Source organism: Symphalangus syndactylus, chromosome X (assembly GCF_028878055.3).
Source record: "Symphalangus syndactylus isolate Jambi chromosome X, NHGRI_mSymSyn1-v2.1_pri, whole genome shotgun sequence".
Taxonomy (NCBI): Eukaryota; Metazoa; Chordata; class Mammalia; order Primates; family Hylobatidae; genus Symphalangus; species Symphalangus syndactylus.
Window position 1 is genome coordinate 153,256,309 of NC_072447.2, and position 17,675 is coordinate 153,273,983.

The 17,675-nt window shown below is 38.5% G+C and overlaps 1 protein-coding gene across 10 annotated transcripts in view; it reads left to right on the plus strand.

Moving 5' to 3' along the window:
• The window catches only part of MTMR1 (myotubularin related protein 1), a 78,220-nt gene that overhangs the window by 11,128 nt on the left and 49,417 nt on the right, over positions 1-17,675 (plus strand). For 4 of the 10 annotated variants that reach the window (XM_055269271.2, XM_063635323.1, XM_055269273.2 and 1 more), the window contains one exon: positions 16,313-16,388. In XM_055269271.2, coding sequence (XP_055125246.1) covers positions 16,313-16,388 — 76 coding nt within the window. Of the gene's footprint in view, positions 1-10,075; positions 10,100-12,223; positions 12,278-16,312; positions 16,389-17,675 lie in introns of all 10 variants that reach the window. The other 6 variants (XM_055269268.2, XM_063635320.1, XM_063635321.1 and 3 more) reach the window with 3 other exon arrangements.

A 17,675-nucleotide genomic window follows, 5' to 3' on the forward strand; every position in this document is an offset into this window, starting at 1 on the left:
AGGGAGGTTTCTGTGGAAGCCTAGCTGGGAGCTAGAACTCTCACCCCTGCTCAGCAGTAACGAGGAGCCCTCCACTCTGCAGTGTCAGTGGAGGCTGAGTACGGAACCTGGACTCCTACCCCTACCTAGAAGTAATGAAGTAGTGCCCCTCTTCTGTTGGAGCAGTGTCAGAGAAAGCCAGCTTAAACAGAGGGTTTGAATAAGATCCAGAGTCTTAAAACATAATGCCCCAAATGTGCAGATTTTAATGAAAAATCACTTGTTATACTAAAAATGAGGAAGATCTCAAACTGAATGAAAAAAGAGAATCAACAGATGTCAAAATTGAGATGATAGAGATGTTACATTTTAAAGAAGTCATCATAAAATTGCTTTAATAAGCAATTACAGATATGCTTGAAACAAACAATGAAAAAAAAAATACAGAAGTTTCCACAAAGAAATATAAGAGACAAAGAAGAACCAGATGGAAATTTTAAAACTAGAAAATACAATAAATGAAATAAACTCAAAGGATAGGTTCAACACCATAATAGAGAGGACAGACGAAAAGAATCTGTGAACTTGAAAATTGAACAATAGAAATGACCCAATTTGAATAACAGAGATAAATGAACAGAGCCTCAGGGAATTGTGGGACTATAACAAAAGATGTAACACTGATGTCATCAGAGTCCCAAAGGAGAGAGAGGGGATGGGGCTGAAAAAGCACCTGAAGAAGTAATGGCTGGAAGCTCCCCAAATTTGGCAAAACACATAAGCCTACGAATTCAAGAAGCTGAGTGAATCCCAAATGAGAGAAATCCCTTCAAATTCACACAAAGACACATTATAGTCAAATTTCTGAAAACTGAAAACAAAGAAAAAAATATTGAAAGTAGTAAGAGAAATAACACTTTACCTATAAGGAAAATTAATTCTAATGACAGTGGATTTCTCATCAGAAACCATGAAGGTCAGAAGGAAGTGGCACAACATTTTCAAGTGCTGAAAGAAAAAAGGCAACCATGTAAAAATATGCTACAGGAATGAAGAGGAAATCAAGACATTTTCAGATGAAGGAAAACTGGAAGAGAAGTTGTCACTAGCATACTTATCCTAAAAGAATGGCTAAAGAAAGTTCTCCGAACAGAAAGGAAACAATAAAAGGAGGAATCCTGAGACCCCAGGAAGGAAGAAAGAACACAGTAAGCAAAACAACCTCCCAAATCTAATAAGTGAGTTTAGCGAGGTCACAGGATACAAGACAATATAGATATAAGATTAATATACAAAAGTCAGTTGCATTTCTATGTACTAGCAACACGTGGGGACCAAAATTTAAAACACAGTGCCATTTACATTAGTATTATAACAATGAAATACTTAGGTATTGTCTTAGTCCATTTTCTGCTGCTGTAACAGAATGCCACAGACTGGGTAATTTATAAAGAAAATAAATTTTTTACTTTCAGTTCTAGAGGCTGGGAAGTCCAAATTTGAGGGGTGAGCATCTGGTCAGGGCCTTCCTGCTGCATCATGACATGGCAGGAGACATCACATGGCAAGATAGAGCAAATCTGCTAGCTCAGATCTGTCTTCTTATAAAGTCACCAGTCCCATCATGGAAGCCCTACCCTGATGACTATATCTAATCCCAATTACTTTCCAAAGGCCCTACCTTCAGTCAACATGAATTTGGGGATTCAGTTTCCAATACATGAAATTTAGGGAACATGTTCAAACCCCTACAGTGGCTGTACCATTTTACATTCCCTCCAACAGTACACAAAGGTTCTAATTTCTTGATGTTCTTGCCAACAGTTGTTATTTGTAATGTTTGTGGTTTTTGTTGTTGCTGTTGAGACGTAGGAGTTTTTTTTAATATGTTCTGGGTATTAATACCTTGCCAGAGATGTGATTTGCAAATATTTTCTTATGAAATTTTGGGGATGTATTCCAACGATAGCAAGTATAAATCTAATAAGACATGAACAGGACTCATAAGCTGAAAACTATCAAATATTGATTACAGAAATCAAAGAAGATCTAAATTAATGGAGACACACAGTGTTGTTTATGTATTTGGATGATTCAATATAGGAAAGATGTCACTTCTCCGCTAATTGATATACACATTTAGCACAATTCCTATCAAAATCCCAGAAAGATTTTTTGTAGATACAGATTTAAAAATTATATGGAAAGGCAAAGGAACTGAAGTAGCTGAAACAATTTTGAAGAATAAAGTGGGAAGAATCAGTCTAAATGACTTCAAGACATGTTGTATAGCTATAGTAATCAAGACTATGGCAGAGGTACAGACACATAGATCAGTGGAACAGAGCAAAGAACCTAGAAGTCATCCCACAGAAATATGCTCAACCGATTTTTTTTTCCACCAAGACATGAAAACAATTTAATGGTTGAAAGATATGCTTTTCAACAAATGCTGCTGGAGTAATTGGACATCTATAGACAAAAAAACAAAACAAAACAAAACAAAAACCTTGATCTAAGTCTCACATCTTATACAAAAATTAACTCAAAATGAATCACAAACTTAAAAATATAAAACTTTTAGAGAAAAAAGAAAATCTTAAGGATCTGGGGCTAGGTAAATCATTCTTCTTAAACTTTACACCAAAAGCACAATCCATAAAAGGAAACAATTGATCAAAATTTAAAACCTTTTGCTCTGTGAAAGACTCTGTGAAGATGAAAAGACAAGCTACAGAGTGGAAGAAAATACTTGCACACCTCGTATCTGACAGATGACTAGTATTTAGAATATATAAGGAATATTTGAAACTCGACAGTAAAAACATCAAACCATCCAGTTAGAAAATGAGCAAAAAACATGAGGCATCTCAACAAAGAAGATATACACATGGCAGGTAAGCACGTGAAAAGACGTTCAACATCATTTCTCAATAGGAGAATATAAATTAAAGTCACAGTGAGATATTGCTATATCCTGTTGGAATGGTTAGAAATTTTTAAAAAGTGACAACACCAAATGTGGAGAACCAGATTATTCACTGATTGCTGATGGGAATGTAAAATGGTACAGCCCCTCTGGAAACACAGTCTGGCAGTTTCTTAAAAACGAAATGTGCACCTGCCATATGACCGAACAATTGTACTCCTGGGCATTTGTCCAAGACAAATTAAATCTTATGTTTGCATAAAAACCTGTACATGAATGTTTTTAACAGTTTTATTCATAATCACCGAAAACTGGAACCCACCCAGATGTTCTTCATCAGGTGTATTGTTAAACAAATTGTAGTACATCCATGCTATGGACTATATTACTCAACAATAAAAGGAAATAATGATACACACAAGCAACTTGGATGAATCTTAAAGGAATTACGTGAGTGAAAAAATGGCAGTACCAAAAGGTTACATACTGTATGACTTCATTTATATGACATTCTTCAAATGGCAAAATGATAGAAATAAAGATAGATGAGTGGTTGCCGGGGGCCAAGAAGAGAGGAAAGCAGGGAGGGGAGTAAGTTGTGGCTATAAAAGGTCAGCAGTAGAGTTCATTGTAGTGATGAAATTTTTCTGCATCTTGATTGTAATCAGTGCCAATATCCTGGTTCTGATATTGTACTATAGTTTTGTAATATGCTACGATTGAGGAAATTGGGTGACTGGTACATGGAATCGGTATTATTTCTCACAACTGCATGTGGTTCTACAATTATCCCAAAATTAAAAGTTTAATTTTAAAAGTCAAGATTTTTAGACTGCTGAATGATTCTATATTGCATGTAAAAATTTGTTTCATTGTATTTATAACAACTGAAAAATATAGTTATGCTAAAAAAGATGTTAGAAGTTAACTATTGTGTTTCTTATGTTAGATTTATATAACAACTGAAATATATAGTTACATTTCAGTTATATATATAACTATATAACAACTGAAAAATATAGTTATGCTAAAAAAGATGTTAGAAGTTAACTATTGTGTTTCTTATGTTAGATTTATATAACAACTGAAATATATAGTTACATTTCAGTTATATATATATAAAACTATATAACAACTGAAAAATATAGTTATACTAAAAAAGATGTTAGAAGTTAACTATTATGTTTATTATAATAAATTTAGTTATCGATAAGAACATCAACAGTTATCTTTCTACTAGTCAATTAAAAATATACTCATTATTTTTGTAAATGGAAATTGGGCCAGCATACTTCAGCCAGGATAGAAACGAACAGCTCATTTGCCACATTTCATGGTGGGCCTTAAGAGTGATTGTTTCAGTCAAGGTTTGACAAAGGTATCAGGTAAGGTTTAGGTGTGACTAATTTCCCAAAAAAGGGTTGTACTTTTTTTTTTTTTTTTTTTTTTTTTGGTGACAGGGTCTTGTTCTGTTGCCCAGGTTGGAGTTGCCCAGATGGAGTGGCACCATCAAGGCTCACTGCAGCTTTGACCTCCTAGGCTCAAGTGATCCTCCTGCCTCAGCCTCCTGAGTAGCTGGGACTACAGGCATGGGTCACCACACCCAGTTAATTTTTTATTTTTTGTAGAGATGGAGTCTCCTTATGTTACCTGGGCTGGTCTCGTACTCCTGGACTCAAGCAGTCCTTCTGCCTTGGCCTCCCAAAGTACTGGGAAACCAAGGTGTGAGCCACTGCACCTGGCCCCAGGGTTGTATTTTGATGACCTTGTTAAAAAATGCATCGGGAAGATTGACTATTTTAGATTTTTATTGGCCTGCATAGACTTCTGGTTATTGAGGCTCCAACAAACATGCTCAGTTTTACTAGAGCAAGAACCATCTCCTGACTGACAGTTCCAACTTCTTAGCAGAGCAAAACCTTTTTTAAAAAAACTTATTTTGTAGCAATCTGATTGCTAAAGCAAAAATATTTATAGACTTTATACCTAAGGCAGAAAATAGTGGAGTTTTTACTCCAATATTACAGTCTTTTATTGAGAAGAAGCCTCTTAGCGGCATAAGTTCAAAGACAACTCATTTATAAAAAACTGATATTTATTTCACTTATTTTCTCATGTGGTTTATCCAAAAGATAAAATCTGGAGTCAGAACACTTTACCTTGAATCCCAGCCCCGTAACTAACTGGCTGCCTAACAAGTTACTTGACCTTGTTGAGTCTCAGTGTCTTCATCTGTATAATGGGTATTAAAACAGAGATTGAATATATTAAATGAGGTGACATATGGATGGAACACAAATGCTCATTTACTGTACGCTATTGCTCTACAAAAATATAATGTGTAAGAACAAATACAAGAGGAGTGTGTTGCCATTGCTGAACACTACTCCACTTCCAGAAACATGATGTGAGTACCTATTATGTGCAAGGGGCTGAGCTGGGATGGGCTGCATGGAGTTCATAGTCAGGCAAAGAGACACAGAAAATTACAGTACAAGTTGGCCTGTGGTAAGTGTTAAAATAGACGTGTAAACAAGCTGTGGTGGGAGGAGAAAGCAGGGCAGAGTAGGGCATTCTGGGAGTTAAGACTTAAGGGTCTTTGTCAGCCCCCTCAAAAAGGGAAACAGATTTAGGTGGGGCTGTGTCGGGGTCAGGAACATGCTTGCTAAAGCCAGCCAGCTTTGGTGTGAATCCCTGCTCTGCTGCGGCTGGCTGTATGGCCTAGGGCAAGCTACCATGCCTCTCACTGCCTCAGTTCCCTTGTTTGTCATATGGGTGGCTGGGAGGGTTGAGCTAACTCATAAAGCATTTGGTACTGTACCTGGTGTAATAGTAAGCCTTCAGCAAGTGCTTGTTATTATTTGTAGTACTAGTACTGGCTGCATTTGGAAACTTTCTGAAATACTTTCACATTTTGGGGATTTCAGGATGTCAGCTGTTACCTTATCAAGAATTAAAACAGGAGCCAAACAGTTTATACCAAAGTATCAGCTTTATTCATTGACAAAAGTTGGCTGGGAGGGGCTGATTTAGGTGGGCTGCCTGGTTCATCATTCTAGAGTTAAACATGTGCACCCAACGGTAGCCCTGGACAACTGCGGCCAATCTCTCCGGGCAGGGCCCACGTAGGTGAACTCTCCACAGGCTGGGAAGACCAGGCTGTACTCTCAGGGTCTCTCTGGCAGGCAGATCCTAGAAGGGCAAAGTATACTGGCTCCCTTACCCAAGTCCACCCAAAGCAAGTGGTCAACAGAAGCCCTCACCTCACTGCTTGGGAGTGCTCTGAAGGACAGAGGAAGGGAGTTTTACTCCCAACACAAACTTTCACACAAATTTAAATTTTGTTGCTTTTTCTTGATTTAGTGAAAGCCATTTAGAGCATGACAAGGGTCAGTAACATTAACTTTGATGCAGTATGCTTGCTTCCTTAAATAGATTAAGATCACTATCAACTTTTTTTGCACCTTCTCATAGGTTCTTGACATGTTTAGGAGTTGAGGGAGGGGATGTGGGGCGGTGAAAATAGTTGTGGCGCAAGTTGGGGCAGCTGAGACTCATCAACTGAAAAAGGTTACTTATCCACCCCAGGTACAATTATCTTAACTGATTTAACCCTGACAACAATCTGCAAGGGAGGTGCACTCGACATCTCCCATTTAGAGAAGAGGAGACTAAGATTCCAAGGTGGGTGTGTGGCTCGCCTGAGGTCCTGTGGCCAGTAAGTAGGTACTGGAGCTGGGATTTCACTCTGGAGTGTGTTCTTTTAACCACTATGCCGACTTACCTCTCTGAGCCTCAGTTTGGCAGATGTTTTCTTAAGTCTTCTAATGAGGCCTAGATACCCCGAATCCTTCGGAGTTGGAAACTGGTAGGGTCCTGGCAGTCATCCCATAGAGTCCCCTCATTTTATGTGTCGAAACTGAGGCCCAGAATGCAGGCATTAGGAAGCTCTGTGTCATCAGCAAGAGCTGGCCTCCAGGCCTCCTGGCTTACAATCTGTTCTCCTACGGCTTCCATCAGAATCACATTTAAGAAGAAAATGAAGCTGTGTGCATGTGTCTGAAATGGCTTATTTCAGGAGAGGGGCATGGTGCACCAGAGAAAACACAATAGGTATCAACTTAGAGACTTTTGAGTAAGCCTCCATTGACCTTCTCCCCCGCCACCCCCATACCAGGAACACTGAGGATTTCATGGCAGTAAGTAAAGAGTTATGCGAGTTTAAAAGCAGATTATCATCTCACCCCTTTGCACCCTTTTTCAAGTTAGTTTCTAGTTCTAGTGGCAAAGGCCTATTGACAAGGAGTTATAACTCCCATATATGAGGTTTGTGTTAGGCTGTTCTCACGTTGCTATAAAGAAATACCTGAGACTGGGTAATTTGTAAAGAAAAGAGGTTTACTGGGCTCACAGTTCTGCAGGTTTAACAGGAAGCATGGTGCTGGGATCTGTGTGGCTTCTGGGGAGGCCTCAGGAAGCTAACAGTCATGGTGGAAAGCAAAGGAGATGCTGACGTCTCACATGGCCAGAGTGGGAGCAAGGCAGCGGGAGGTGCCATACACTGTTAAATAACCAGATCTCAAAAGAATTAATTCACTAGCTCGAAGACAGGCGCCCAGCCGTGAGAGATCCACCCCCATGACCCAAACACCTCCCACCAAGCCCCACCTCCAACACTGGGGATTAGAATCCAACATGAGATTTAGAGGGGACAACGTCCAAACTATATCAAGTTTCAATTGCACAATTTGGTTCTGCAGTGGACAATATTTTCATAAAGATTTTATTGTGAATGTTTTTAGTTTTCAGTTTTTACTATCAATTTATAGACAAAGCATCCAAACATTAATTGTAGTTACAGAATGGAGGTTGGGAGGTAGAGAGGTGGAGAAAGGGTTAATGGTATTGATTTCTTCAAAAAACCTGAAGAGAGTTAAGAGATATTTAACATTTGAGGGGTCAAAATAGGTTTAGGGCTGTAGTTGAAACGGTTTAATGATAGAGGTGCCATGCTGAGGCAGTATAGCAGAGTTGTTATGGCCACAAATCCAGAGCCAGACTTCCAGGGTTTAACTACTTGCTCTACCACCTTGAACTCAGCCAGATTACTTAAACTGTGCCTTGGTTTTCTCATCAAAACATGGGGCCAGTTATAGGTGTTTTTTCTGTTGTTGTTGTTTTGTTTTGTTTTGTTTGAGACAGAGTCTGGCTCTTGCCCAGGCTGGAGTGCTGTGTGTGATCTCGGCTCACTGCAACCTCTGCCTCCCAAGTTCAAGTGATTTTCCTGCCTCAGCCTCCCAAGTAGGTGGGATTACAGGCTCCTGCCACCACGCCCAGCTAATGTTTTGTATTTGTAGTAGAGACAGGGTTTCACCGTGTTGGTCAGGCTGGTCTCGAACTCCTGACCTCAAGTGATCCACTTGCCTCGGCCTCCCAAAGTGCCGGGATTACAGGCGTGAGCCACTGCGCCCGGCCATAATAGTTTTTATCTTATAAGGTTGTTCTGAGAATAAAATGAGTTAATACAGTGCTTAGAAGAGTATCTGAAACATAAAAATCATGAGTGTTTTTTATGATGCAGCAGCTGCTGAAGGAAAACAAAAGAATTCAAAATTAGCATTTCAATCAGCAGAGATTGGGAAGAGGGAGGTGGTAGTTTGAGAGTTAATTTTCTCATCTTTTAAAATGGGAGGTTAATGGACACTTTAAAGTTGACAAATCAAGAAATGGAAGCATAACTATCACAATGGAAGCAATTCTCAGAATTAAAAATAGATCTAGTTAAGTGTGGTTATTACTGGGGAATGAAGCTCTGGGAGACTTACTATTTTGAGTTTTTTATTACCATAAACATATACTACTTTTATTTATTATCAAATTTCTTGATGTGTAGTTAACAAATGATAAACCTCAAATATTTAAAATATGCAATTTGATAAGCTTTGACATAAATACACACATTTAAAGCCATCACCACAATTAAGGTAAACATATCCATCCTCCCAAAAAAAGACAAATTTAAGCTTCTTAGTCTGAATAGTCTGTGTTTAATAACTTATGTATAGACTTTGTATTTTAGCTATATCATCACTTAATTCAGATATCTTTTAATGACTTCAAAGATTATTTTAATGATAATACAGTGATTTTTTTGAATCTGTATCATGTGATCTTATGCATCCTGAGTGAAACCATAAAGCTAGTAAGAACCTCCAGTGATTCTTTTCTGATGAGTTGTTTTCATAGCACATTTCAGTGGTCAGAAGATAGGATTTCAGACTTTGAAATGGGGAACAGAGATGGTTAAAATCTTCCCAGGCTATTACAACTATTTGCTTTTTAAAAATTCTGGCTATTCCCTCTGACCAGGGCTTTCTGAATGTGTATGCTGCATGTTCAATTAGGATTCACAGGCCTCAGGCACAACAAGAATATTGTTGCTAAAATCAGTGTCCCCGCTGAATAAAGCTGGGCTTTCCCTCCCCTCCGGGAACAGCCACTTACCTCTTCCCGCGTGGAGCCCCCCTTTAGCCATGCAGCTGGTGCTGGGGCGGGGAGCGGGCACCCTCCTCTCAGTAGTGACCACATCGGAGTCCCAAGTATGAATTGGAAATGTAATTTCAATAGAAAGCAGGTTAAGCTTTGCAGTTAACTCAGCTTTATGATACAATCAATGCAATATAGCTGAGCTGTGCTTGCTCTGGGTCCAAGGTGGGGATTTCTGTGGTTTTTTGGTTTTGTTTTCCTGGGCTGGTTTGGGCATATAACTGCCTTTTTTTTTTTTTTTTAATCATTCGTTTTTTGGGGAAAATGCATTCAGTATTCCAAACGGAAACTAATAAACTTTTTGAACACAGCCTGTTCACAATAACTTGTAATAGCACTTGACAGAAGGGGTTTGCGTTTAAGGTAATGTAGTTAGTCTTAGCCTAAGGGCAACATGTTTCTCCAAATCATAGACTTCCCTGAAAATTATAGGACAAATGTGTTAGGATTGATCTGATATTGAATGAAACTTAGAGGGCAAATGTGTTAGGATTGATCTTGTTGGTTTTACTTAGAGGATTATGATGTGTCTTAGGGAATGGGCTGTTGAACTTAATGGCATCTTTCACAGGTCAATAGTAACATGTCCATGATGATGATATTCTGTATTTTAACTAACAGGTTTTCAGGAGGCCTGATATAAGGGTAAGGATATTTGGCTTTCAGCGGATGGGCCTCCTACTTGTGTGTGTCTGTGCTTTATCGAACACTTAGTCTATTTAATGTTCTTTACCTTCTCACTGGTTTTTATGAATCACTCAGATCAATTTGCTCTGCTGTGTTATAGCTTTAAGTGTTCACTAGAAACGCTTTATTTGTTACAATGTTTTTATGTGCAATAAAAGCCAATGTGTGTGAGGGCAGGATGCTAAAATTGTTACCAGTGTGCAATACTGACTTTTGTTGTACTACATGAATTATGACCAAATGGATATTTATGACTGGGGTTATAAGGCTGGGGCTACTGAGGTCTCTTTTAATCTTGTTTATTGTGTAATTCATGCTACAGAATTTAGCAACTAAAAAAAAAAAATGGTTAGTTGGCTGTCCTATCTAAGTAAGATTTCAAGTCATGTTTGTGTTTGCATGTTGAATCCAAAAAAGCAGAAGTGCTAATCTTGAAGCTAAATTTAGCAAAATCAATCCCGGTTACTATTTTTTAAAATACAGATATAGTGGGTTACAGCTTATATTTTCCTCATGATTTTCCTTCCCTTTATTTCAGAATATTCATAAAGCAAGACAAAGATTGGTAATGTGCATGCATTTAACAGACATTGAAAATTAACCTATTTCTATTCAAGGAAAACAATGTGGATTTTGATAGTATAATAACTTCAGTTTAAAAGTTTTAATCTTATTGAAGCCAATAAAGTAGTACAAAAATAAGCAAGTTAAGTCTTGCTATTCTAGTTGGTTTTCCTTTGTTTAGTCTTGTTTTCATCATGTTTTCTTTTGCTTGTGGGAATCATTTTCTTTCATTGATTCACATTGTTAAATATTAGTGCTTGGCTTTACACTTGCATGAACTTTGAAATGTTGTATTTTTTGTTCATTGAGTTTTCTGTTTCTAAAAACTTAATTATTCGATTTTCTTTATATTTAAAAAATGGAAATTTCAAAAAACTGGCTGCACTGAAAAATTACACTGCCTTGAAGTGTGCTAAACTGTACCAACTGTGTACGAAATTCAATCTGATGATAAAATATAAAAGTACACTAAGGTGTTATTGTACTTTATTGACAAAAATGGAAGGTGGGAAATAGTAAATTCTTTTAAAGCTTTACTAGTTCTTCACTGGTTGCCTTTGTAAAAACAATAATCATTGCAACCAAAGTTTCATGAAGCAAAAATATATATAGGCTAAATTTTAATATTTTTAGCCTCAGAGACTTGATAGAATTTCAAAAAGAGATTACAATCTTGTCATCTTCAGTATTCATATTCTTTTTACCACCTGCTGAATAAAAAGCCCAATTTTTAAAGTTTCAAAAAATAATAGATTCTATAAAGAAATTAAGAACAGTATACCTTTAAAGAGATTGGAAAAAATTAAAGATGTGTGGCCTTTTAGCTGTTTCTTGGAAGTGCGTTGATACTGTAATTAGAAATATTTAATATGATATTGAGTTATAAATCACAGAATTTAATTAGCAATAAGCAATAAGAAACAGACATGTATATATATGTGTGTGTATATACACACACACATACACACACACACACACACACACATATATATATATATAATCTCCAGCATGTGATATATGCATGTGTGCAGTGGAATTGATCCCTGAGCAATGTAATATGAATACTTACTGTGTTTAAAATACATGTATATAAACTGCCTTTGTATTTTGGCTTGACTTTGCCCTTTACCAGGTTTCTGTGGTATGCTTTATTTTCTGTGAGCACATTATGTGCCTGTTATTTTGTTTCTTTGCCATAAGCTGTGTATTGCTTGGTTTTGAAAAGATAGTACATTCTTTGAAATCCGTGATGTTTGTTTGCTTTTCATTTTTCTATCCCAACACAAACACAGAATAGATACTCCATTTTAGGCTGAGGATGCTATAGATGGCCTACATGTTATTTCCTTAACTCCAAGAGGGAAAATGTTGTGATTTGCAAAGTCATGAAAGGTGTGTCGACTTTTACATGCTTACTGTCTCCTTAAAAAAGAAATTCTGTCCTTTCACCTGTCTGTTTGCACGTGTTTCTCTTTCTCCTCTTTGCCTTTTCTTGTCCATGCACCTGGTGCTGTGCAGGAGATTCAGGAAGAACACAATGGCTACCCTTCTGAAGCTGAAGCTGATCAGGTGGCAAGTTCTACGTGTTCATCTGTTTGTAGCTACAGATCGTGTATTTAGAAGCCATTTCATTCTAGACTTCTAGATAATAAGCAAAGCTTTCCAGATGCTTCTACCACAATAGTAGTGCCCTCCTGTCCAAGTCTGGTAGATTCCATATGACATTATTTGCAAAAATTGGTTTATCCAACATTTTGTCAACTAGAAATTTGTCTGTCTGTGTTTCTTGATTTGCCCAGATAGGGTTATTGATGGGGTTAATGACCCTCCATCGCAGTAGGATTCTGCAGTGCCTTTACATAGACATAGAGGGGACAGATACATATGCTAAGGGTGCTCCTTGAGGGTGCACACTTTGCTTTCTTCAAATATGCATGATCTATGCCCAACACAGTACCCGGTACCATGTAGATATTTGTGGAATTGGTACATATATTTATCAGAATACAAAATTATTCATAGGATATTCTTGAGTGCTTACTCTGCTCAGTACCTCTAGACCCTATCTGGAGCCTTTTAAAGCTGCAGTACTTTCCCCAATGCTTATGTGAAAGAAAGAGAAGAGCAGCTCCAGGGATGCGTGGCATGCCCCAGGTGCTCAGCTGCAACATTGTCCACCATCATCCAGCCCCACTCTCTTTTGGTGACCCTGGAAGCAACTTGAAGAGCCCAGTTTGAAAGCCACTGCTTTTGGCATGCAACCATTATATAAACTATCCACCTGGCGGCTTGGATTCAGGCTGAGGAGAAAAGTAGCGGAGAGGCCAGGGTTGTTGGGTGGGCTGGAGCCCTCAGGAACAAATTCAGGGAGCTGGCAGACTTCGGCTAGACCTTCAGGGTCACTGGAACAAAGTTGGGATGAGGTCATCAGAGGAATTCCCCAGCTGGGCAACACTTTGAGCCATGGCACCAAGAGGAATGGGTGTGTTTATGAAATCAAATTTAGTTCATAAGAATATTCCATCCTTTGATTGTGCTGAACATGGGTTGGATAAATCAAGGGTCAAATCATGTCCTGTGCAACCTTGTAGTTGCAGTAAAAGCTTAATGTAGCACAAGTGTGAGTCCCTTCTCCTAACAGCAGCTTCATAAAGGGAATCTACTATACTCACCAAAGCAAACAAAAAACCTCCAAGCTTTTAAAACTCTTCTCCTCTTGAGTTTCTATGCTAAAGCTAAATGTGTTTCTTTTACAAAAGGGATCTCCTACGGGGAAATCTGAAGCAATTGGGTCACTTCTTTGTTTTACTCCAATAGTTGCTCTTTTTTTGCCATTTAAAAAGCATGTCCCAGATTTATCAATTAGTGAGAGGTTTGCCTTACTGTGTCTCACTGACATATAAATGCACAGAAGTCTCAAGCCAAACTTGACATGACTATGGGAAGAGAAGAGAAATGCTTGATTTTCAGCTTCTATCTTGAGAGCATTGTGTATTCTTAAAATGGTCCTAATCACCTCTGTCTCCTATATGCAACATTTTATTAGCTAGTCCTGGATTGAGGACTTTAAAATGTTTGATGTGGCTTGCTCTAAATAGAGAACTCCTCCAGATTCAGTTGATTAAAGCAGCTTGCTTTAGTAATTATATTTCAAAATAATCTATTTTCACTTATTTTTAACATATAAGAAACTTAAGTCTGTATAATACATGGTAATATTTAGCCATTAAAATAGGCTTTAACAATGTAACATTTGAAGTAATTTAAAACTCTGATATTGATTAAAATAGCTTTCTCACTTCGTGAGATGCTATACAGTTAGTCACTAGTTCAGGCAATAAAGCAGACTTTCAAATTAAGGCTTCTAAGATTGGAGATCTTTTAGTGTTTCTAAAACCAGACATTTATAAGTATACCTGTTAGTTTATGCTTTATTGCATAAAATATATTTCCAAAACAGATGTGAGTATAAAAATGAATCCATTAATCATTCTCCACACCTACCCTTAATGTGTTAACTTCCAAAAAATTTTGGCTGAAAATGTCTTTAAAAACCAGTCTGGGCTAAAAATTTGAATTAAATTAACTGTTTGGAGGTAACGATGATTCCTAATCTATATTATTTTAACCATGCGTCTTTCGATAAGGAGGAGGATGGACCATGTCATTTTGTGGTCCTGACCAACATTTAACATTGAAGTTGTTATTTATAGTTTGGCTTTCTTCCTTTTATAAAATTTGATGAAACTACTATGTGTAGTATTTCTAAATTGACCTTTGAGTCCTTTAATAAAACATAGTGAAATATTCTTGTAACTATGAAAATAATTACTATTTTGAATTTTCAATAATTTAGAATTATAAAAGACATTCATTGAAAAATATTTTGCTTTACAAAATTATGCTGAAAACTTAGTATTATTCGACCTATTTCCCACTGAACACTAGTGGCCTCCGATGTTAACAGGTGGAAAAAGCAGTCCCGGTCAAATAGGTATGAGAAATGCATTATGCTATAGCGCCCTCTTGCGGATTCGGTGTGCATTAACACACTAAAGATGTCTCACTAAAAAAAAGCAGATGAGGCCGGGTGCGGTGGCTCACGCCTGTAATCCCAGCACTTTGGGAGGCTGAGGTGGGCGGATCACGAGGTCAAGAGATCGAGACCATCCTGGCCAACAATGTGAAACTCCCCGTCTCTACTAAAAGTACAAAAATTAGCCGGGCGTGGTGGCGTGCGCCTGTAGTCCCAGCTACTTGGGAGGCTGAGGCAGGAGAATTGCTTGAACCCGGGAGGCAGAGGTTGCAGTGAGCTGAGATTGTGCCACTGTACTCTAGCCTGGCGACAGAGCGAGACTCCATCTCAAAAAAAAAGGAAAAAAAAAAAGCAGCTGAACTTGTTTTGCTTAACCCAGCATTTCCCAAACTTTTATTTATTTATTTATTTTTTAAGACCTATTCACATCTCTTGGGAAAGTAATGCTCTGCGAAATACAGCTTTGCAATTGCTGGGGGTTTTGATCGCCTTATTCTTATTCATGACACATTATGTCAGAGATGCCAAGGAGAAAGTGACTGGTTTCCTTGGCAGCGTCTCACAGGGTGGCGGTACTTTGGAATAGGCCCCGAGTTCAGGCTTTGGTCCCTAGCTTTGTAGTTCAAGAACACCATTTTCTCACCTCCCCTCAATTATCTGGCACTATCCAACCAAGCTCATAAGGGACTGGCTACTGGGCTGCAGTGCCGATCTGCTAATTTAAAAACGTGGGCATGTATTTTTCTGGCCATCTCAGGTATCCTTTTCCTAGCATCATTGTAGCCAGGAAACCTAGTAAATCATTAGCAATTTTCTTGGTGAGTATGAAATTACTGCAAAGTGAATTGTCTTGAGACATGCCTGATGAAAACACCCTGCTCTGCAGCAGGGATTGGAATACTGTTGCCTGCCAGATGAGAGCACACTCTCTCATGGCCTGGATTGGGTGAACACTGACAACTTCACTCTTCGTGTCCCTGGTCATACGCTTTGTGCATGCATGTCCGTGTGCACGAGCACACACAGACACACACACACATAGCTGGGCTGCAGCACCAAAGCCTAGGCCTTTCCTTAGTTGTGTACTGTACCGAGACTCTTCTCTGGTTATTTTCATTAGACTTCTGGCCTTCCTAAACTTTCTCATAGGCTGGGTCATTTCTACAGTTAGCTAAGCACCTATAGCTCATGTTGGTTTTATTTGTATTAGTTTCATGCTCAGAAGGTAACCTTTTTCTGGCCTTATTTGCAAATTCTAGAGACACCTTTTAACAGCTATCTGTGTAGTGATTACAGTATCTTTCTGTCATGTCAAGCCATTTCCGTATTAATGCTTCCTAACTGTGAAATTTAAATATGTTGTAACAATTTGCTAGAATATGCAGCATGGTGTCTTGTGATGCTAAGCTTTTAAATTGTCTTGGAAGGGGTTGGGTGGTTATTTTGCACGCTTCTGTAGCCTTATAGTGACATCACAGAACACCAAAATTCTTCACAGGTATACAGAAAGTGAGATTTACTCCTGTTTGGTGTTTTTTTTTTGTTTGTTTTTTTTTTTTTTTTTTTGCCAGGCTCTAAGGGATGGAAATAAGCTGGCACAGATGGAAGAGGCTCCACTTTTCCCAGGAGAATCAATTAAAGCCATTGGTAAGTTTAGTGTGTACACTTTGCTTGTTGAGATCCATAAAATGAAATGGCACTTAATTTGCGAGTGGAGGTGATGTGTGTGCTGGATATCAGCCAGACCAACTTAATTAGGGGACAAATGGACTAGATCTATTCATCCTCATTAGTGTCATTATGACTTAAGAGATAGAAGACTGCAGAGGATCCCGTTAAGTTCCAATTGAGTATTTGATGGCATTCCCAACAGAAGAGGGGCCTGACTCTTCCTGGTGAACTGAAAGCTGATTAGACACTCAGTGTAATGTCAGCTCACTGCTTTGTTGGAATCCTTCAGTAGAAGGAAAATTTATCAGTAGGAGATCTATATCATGTTTTAATAACAGTTTTGAGAACTCAGCAAAGAAATTTTAGTGGTTTATCAGATCCCAAAAAGTACAATTTTGGTGCATGTCAAGAGCTTGTGTTGCCATCCTGGCTTTTAAAGGTGATGGCATGAGGGCTCCCATATCTCTCCATGGTGTATAGCCAGGCCTTTCAGGGAGTAGTTGATGGTGCCATGGGTGGATGCGAGGGGCAGCTGGATGCGACCAGTTCATCTCATCACTTGGTTGGGTTGGACAGTCTGGTTTTCTAGACTGTTTCCTTCTTCCATCATGGCTTTCTCCCAAAGAGGCGCACTCAGTCTCAGAGTATAGTCATCTTGTGCCAAGAATATTTGAGTAGCGGGGCTCTCCCACCAGATCCTCCAATCAATTATTGCTGCTGAATATCCTAATCTGTGTCTGTGGACCATGCTTATCTTGTCCTTGGTTTTGAAATTCTTTATTTCCTTGGGTTCTAGGACTTCATTCTATCCTGGCAGTCCTCTGGCCTCTTTGTTCCTTCTCTGGGCATTCTTCTAGCTCTGCCCTCATACTGTTTTCTTAATGATCTGTTTAAAATGCAGAGGTAATTATGTCATGCCCCTGCTTCTTCTTCAGACAGTAAACAACACAGGTGTAAAATGTAAAATGTGAAGAGGTTGTTTTTCACTTTAGTTTTATAATTTGTCAGTGAGTCAAAGAAAAGATTAGAGCTCATATAGGTGATTGATAACTTTGCACATCAGATACATATTTTGAATGAGCAGGGAGCATTATAAAAGCTTGGATCGCAAGCTCACAGTTGTTGTAGTAAGAAGAGAAGGCTTCAGTGGATTTAGCTGCGGTCCTGGTGCTCTTTCTCTCCCATTTTCTTTTCCTTTCACTCTGGAAACAGAGCTCAGAGAGAGAGAAACTCCTGCCTGGCCCCACTCCAATACGAATTATT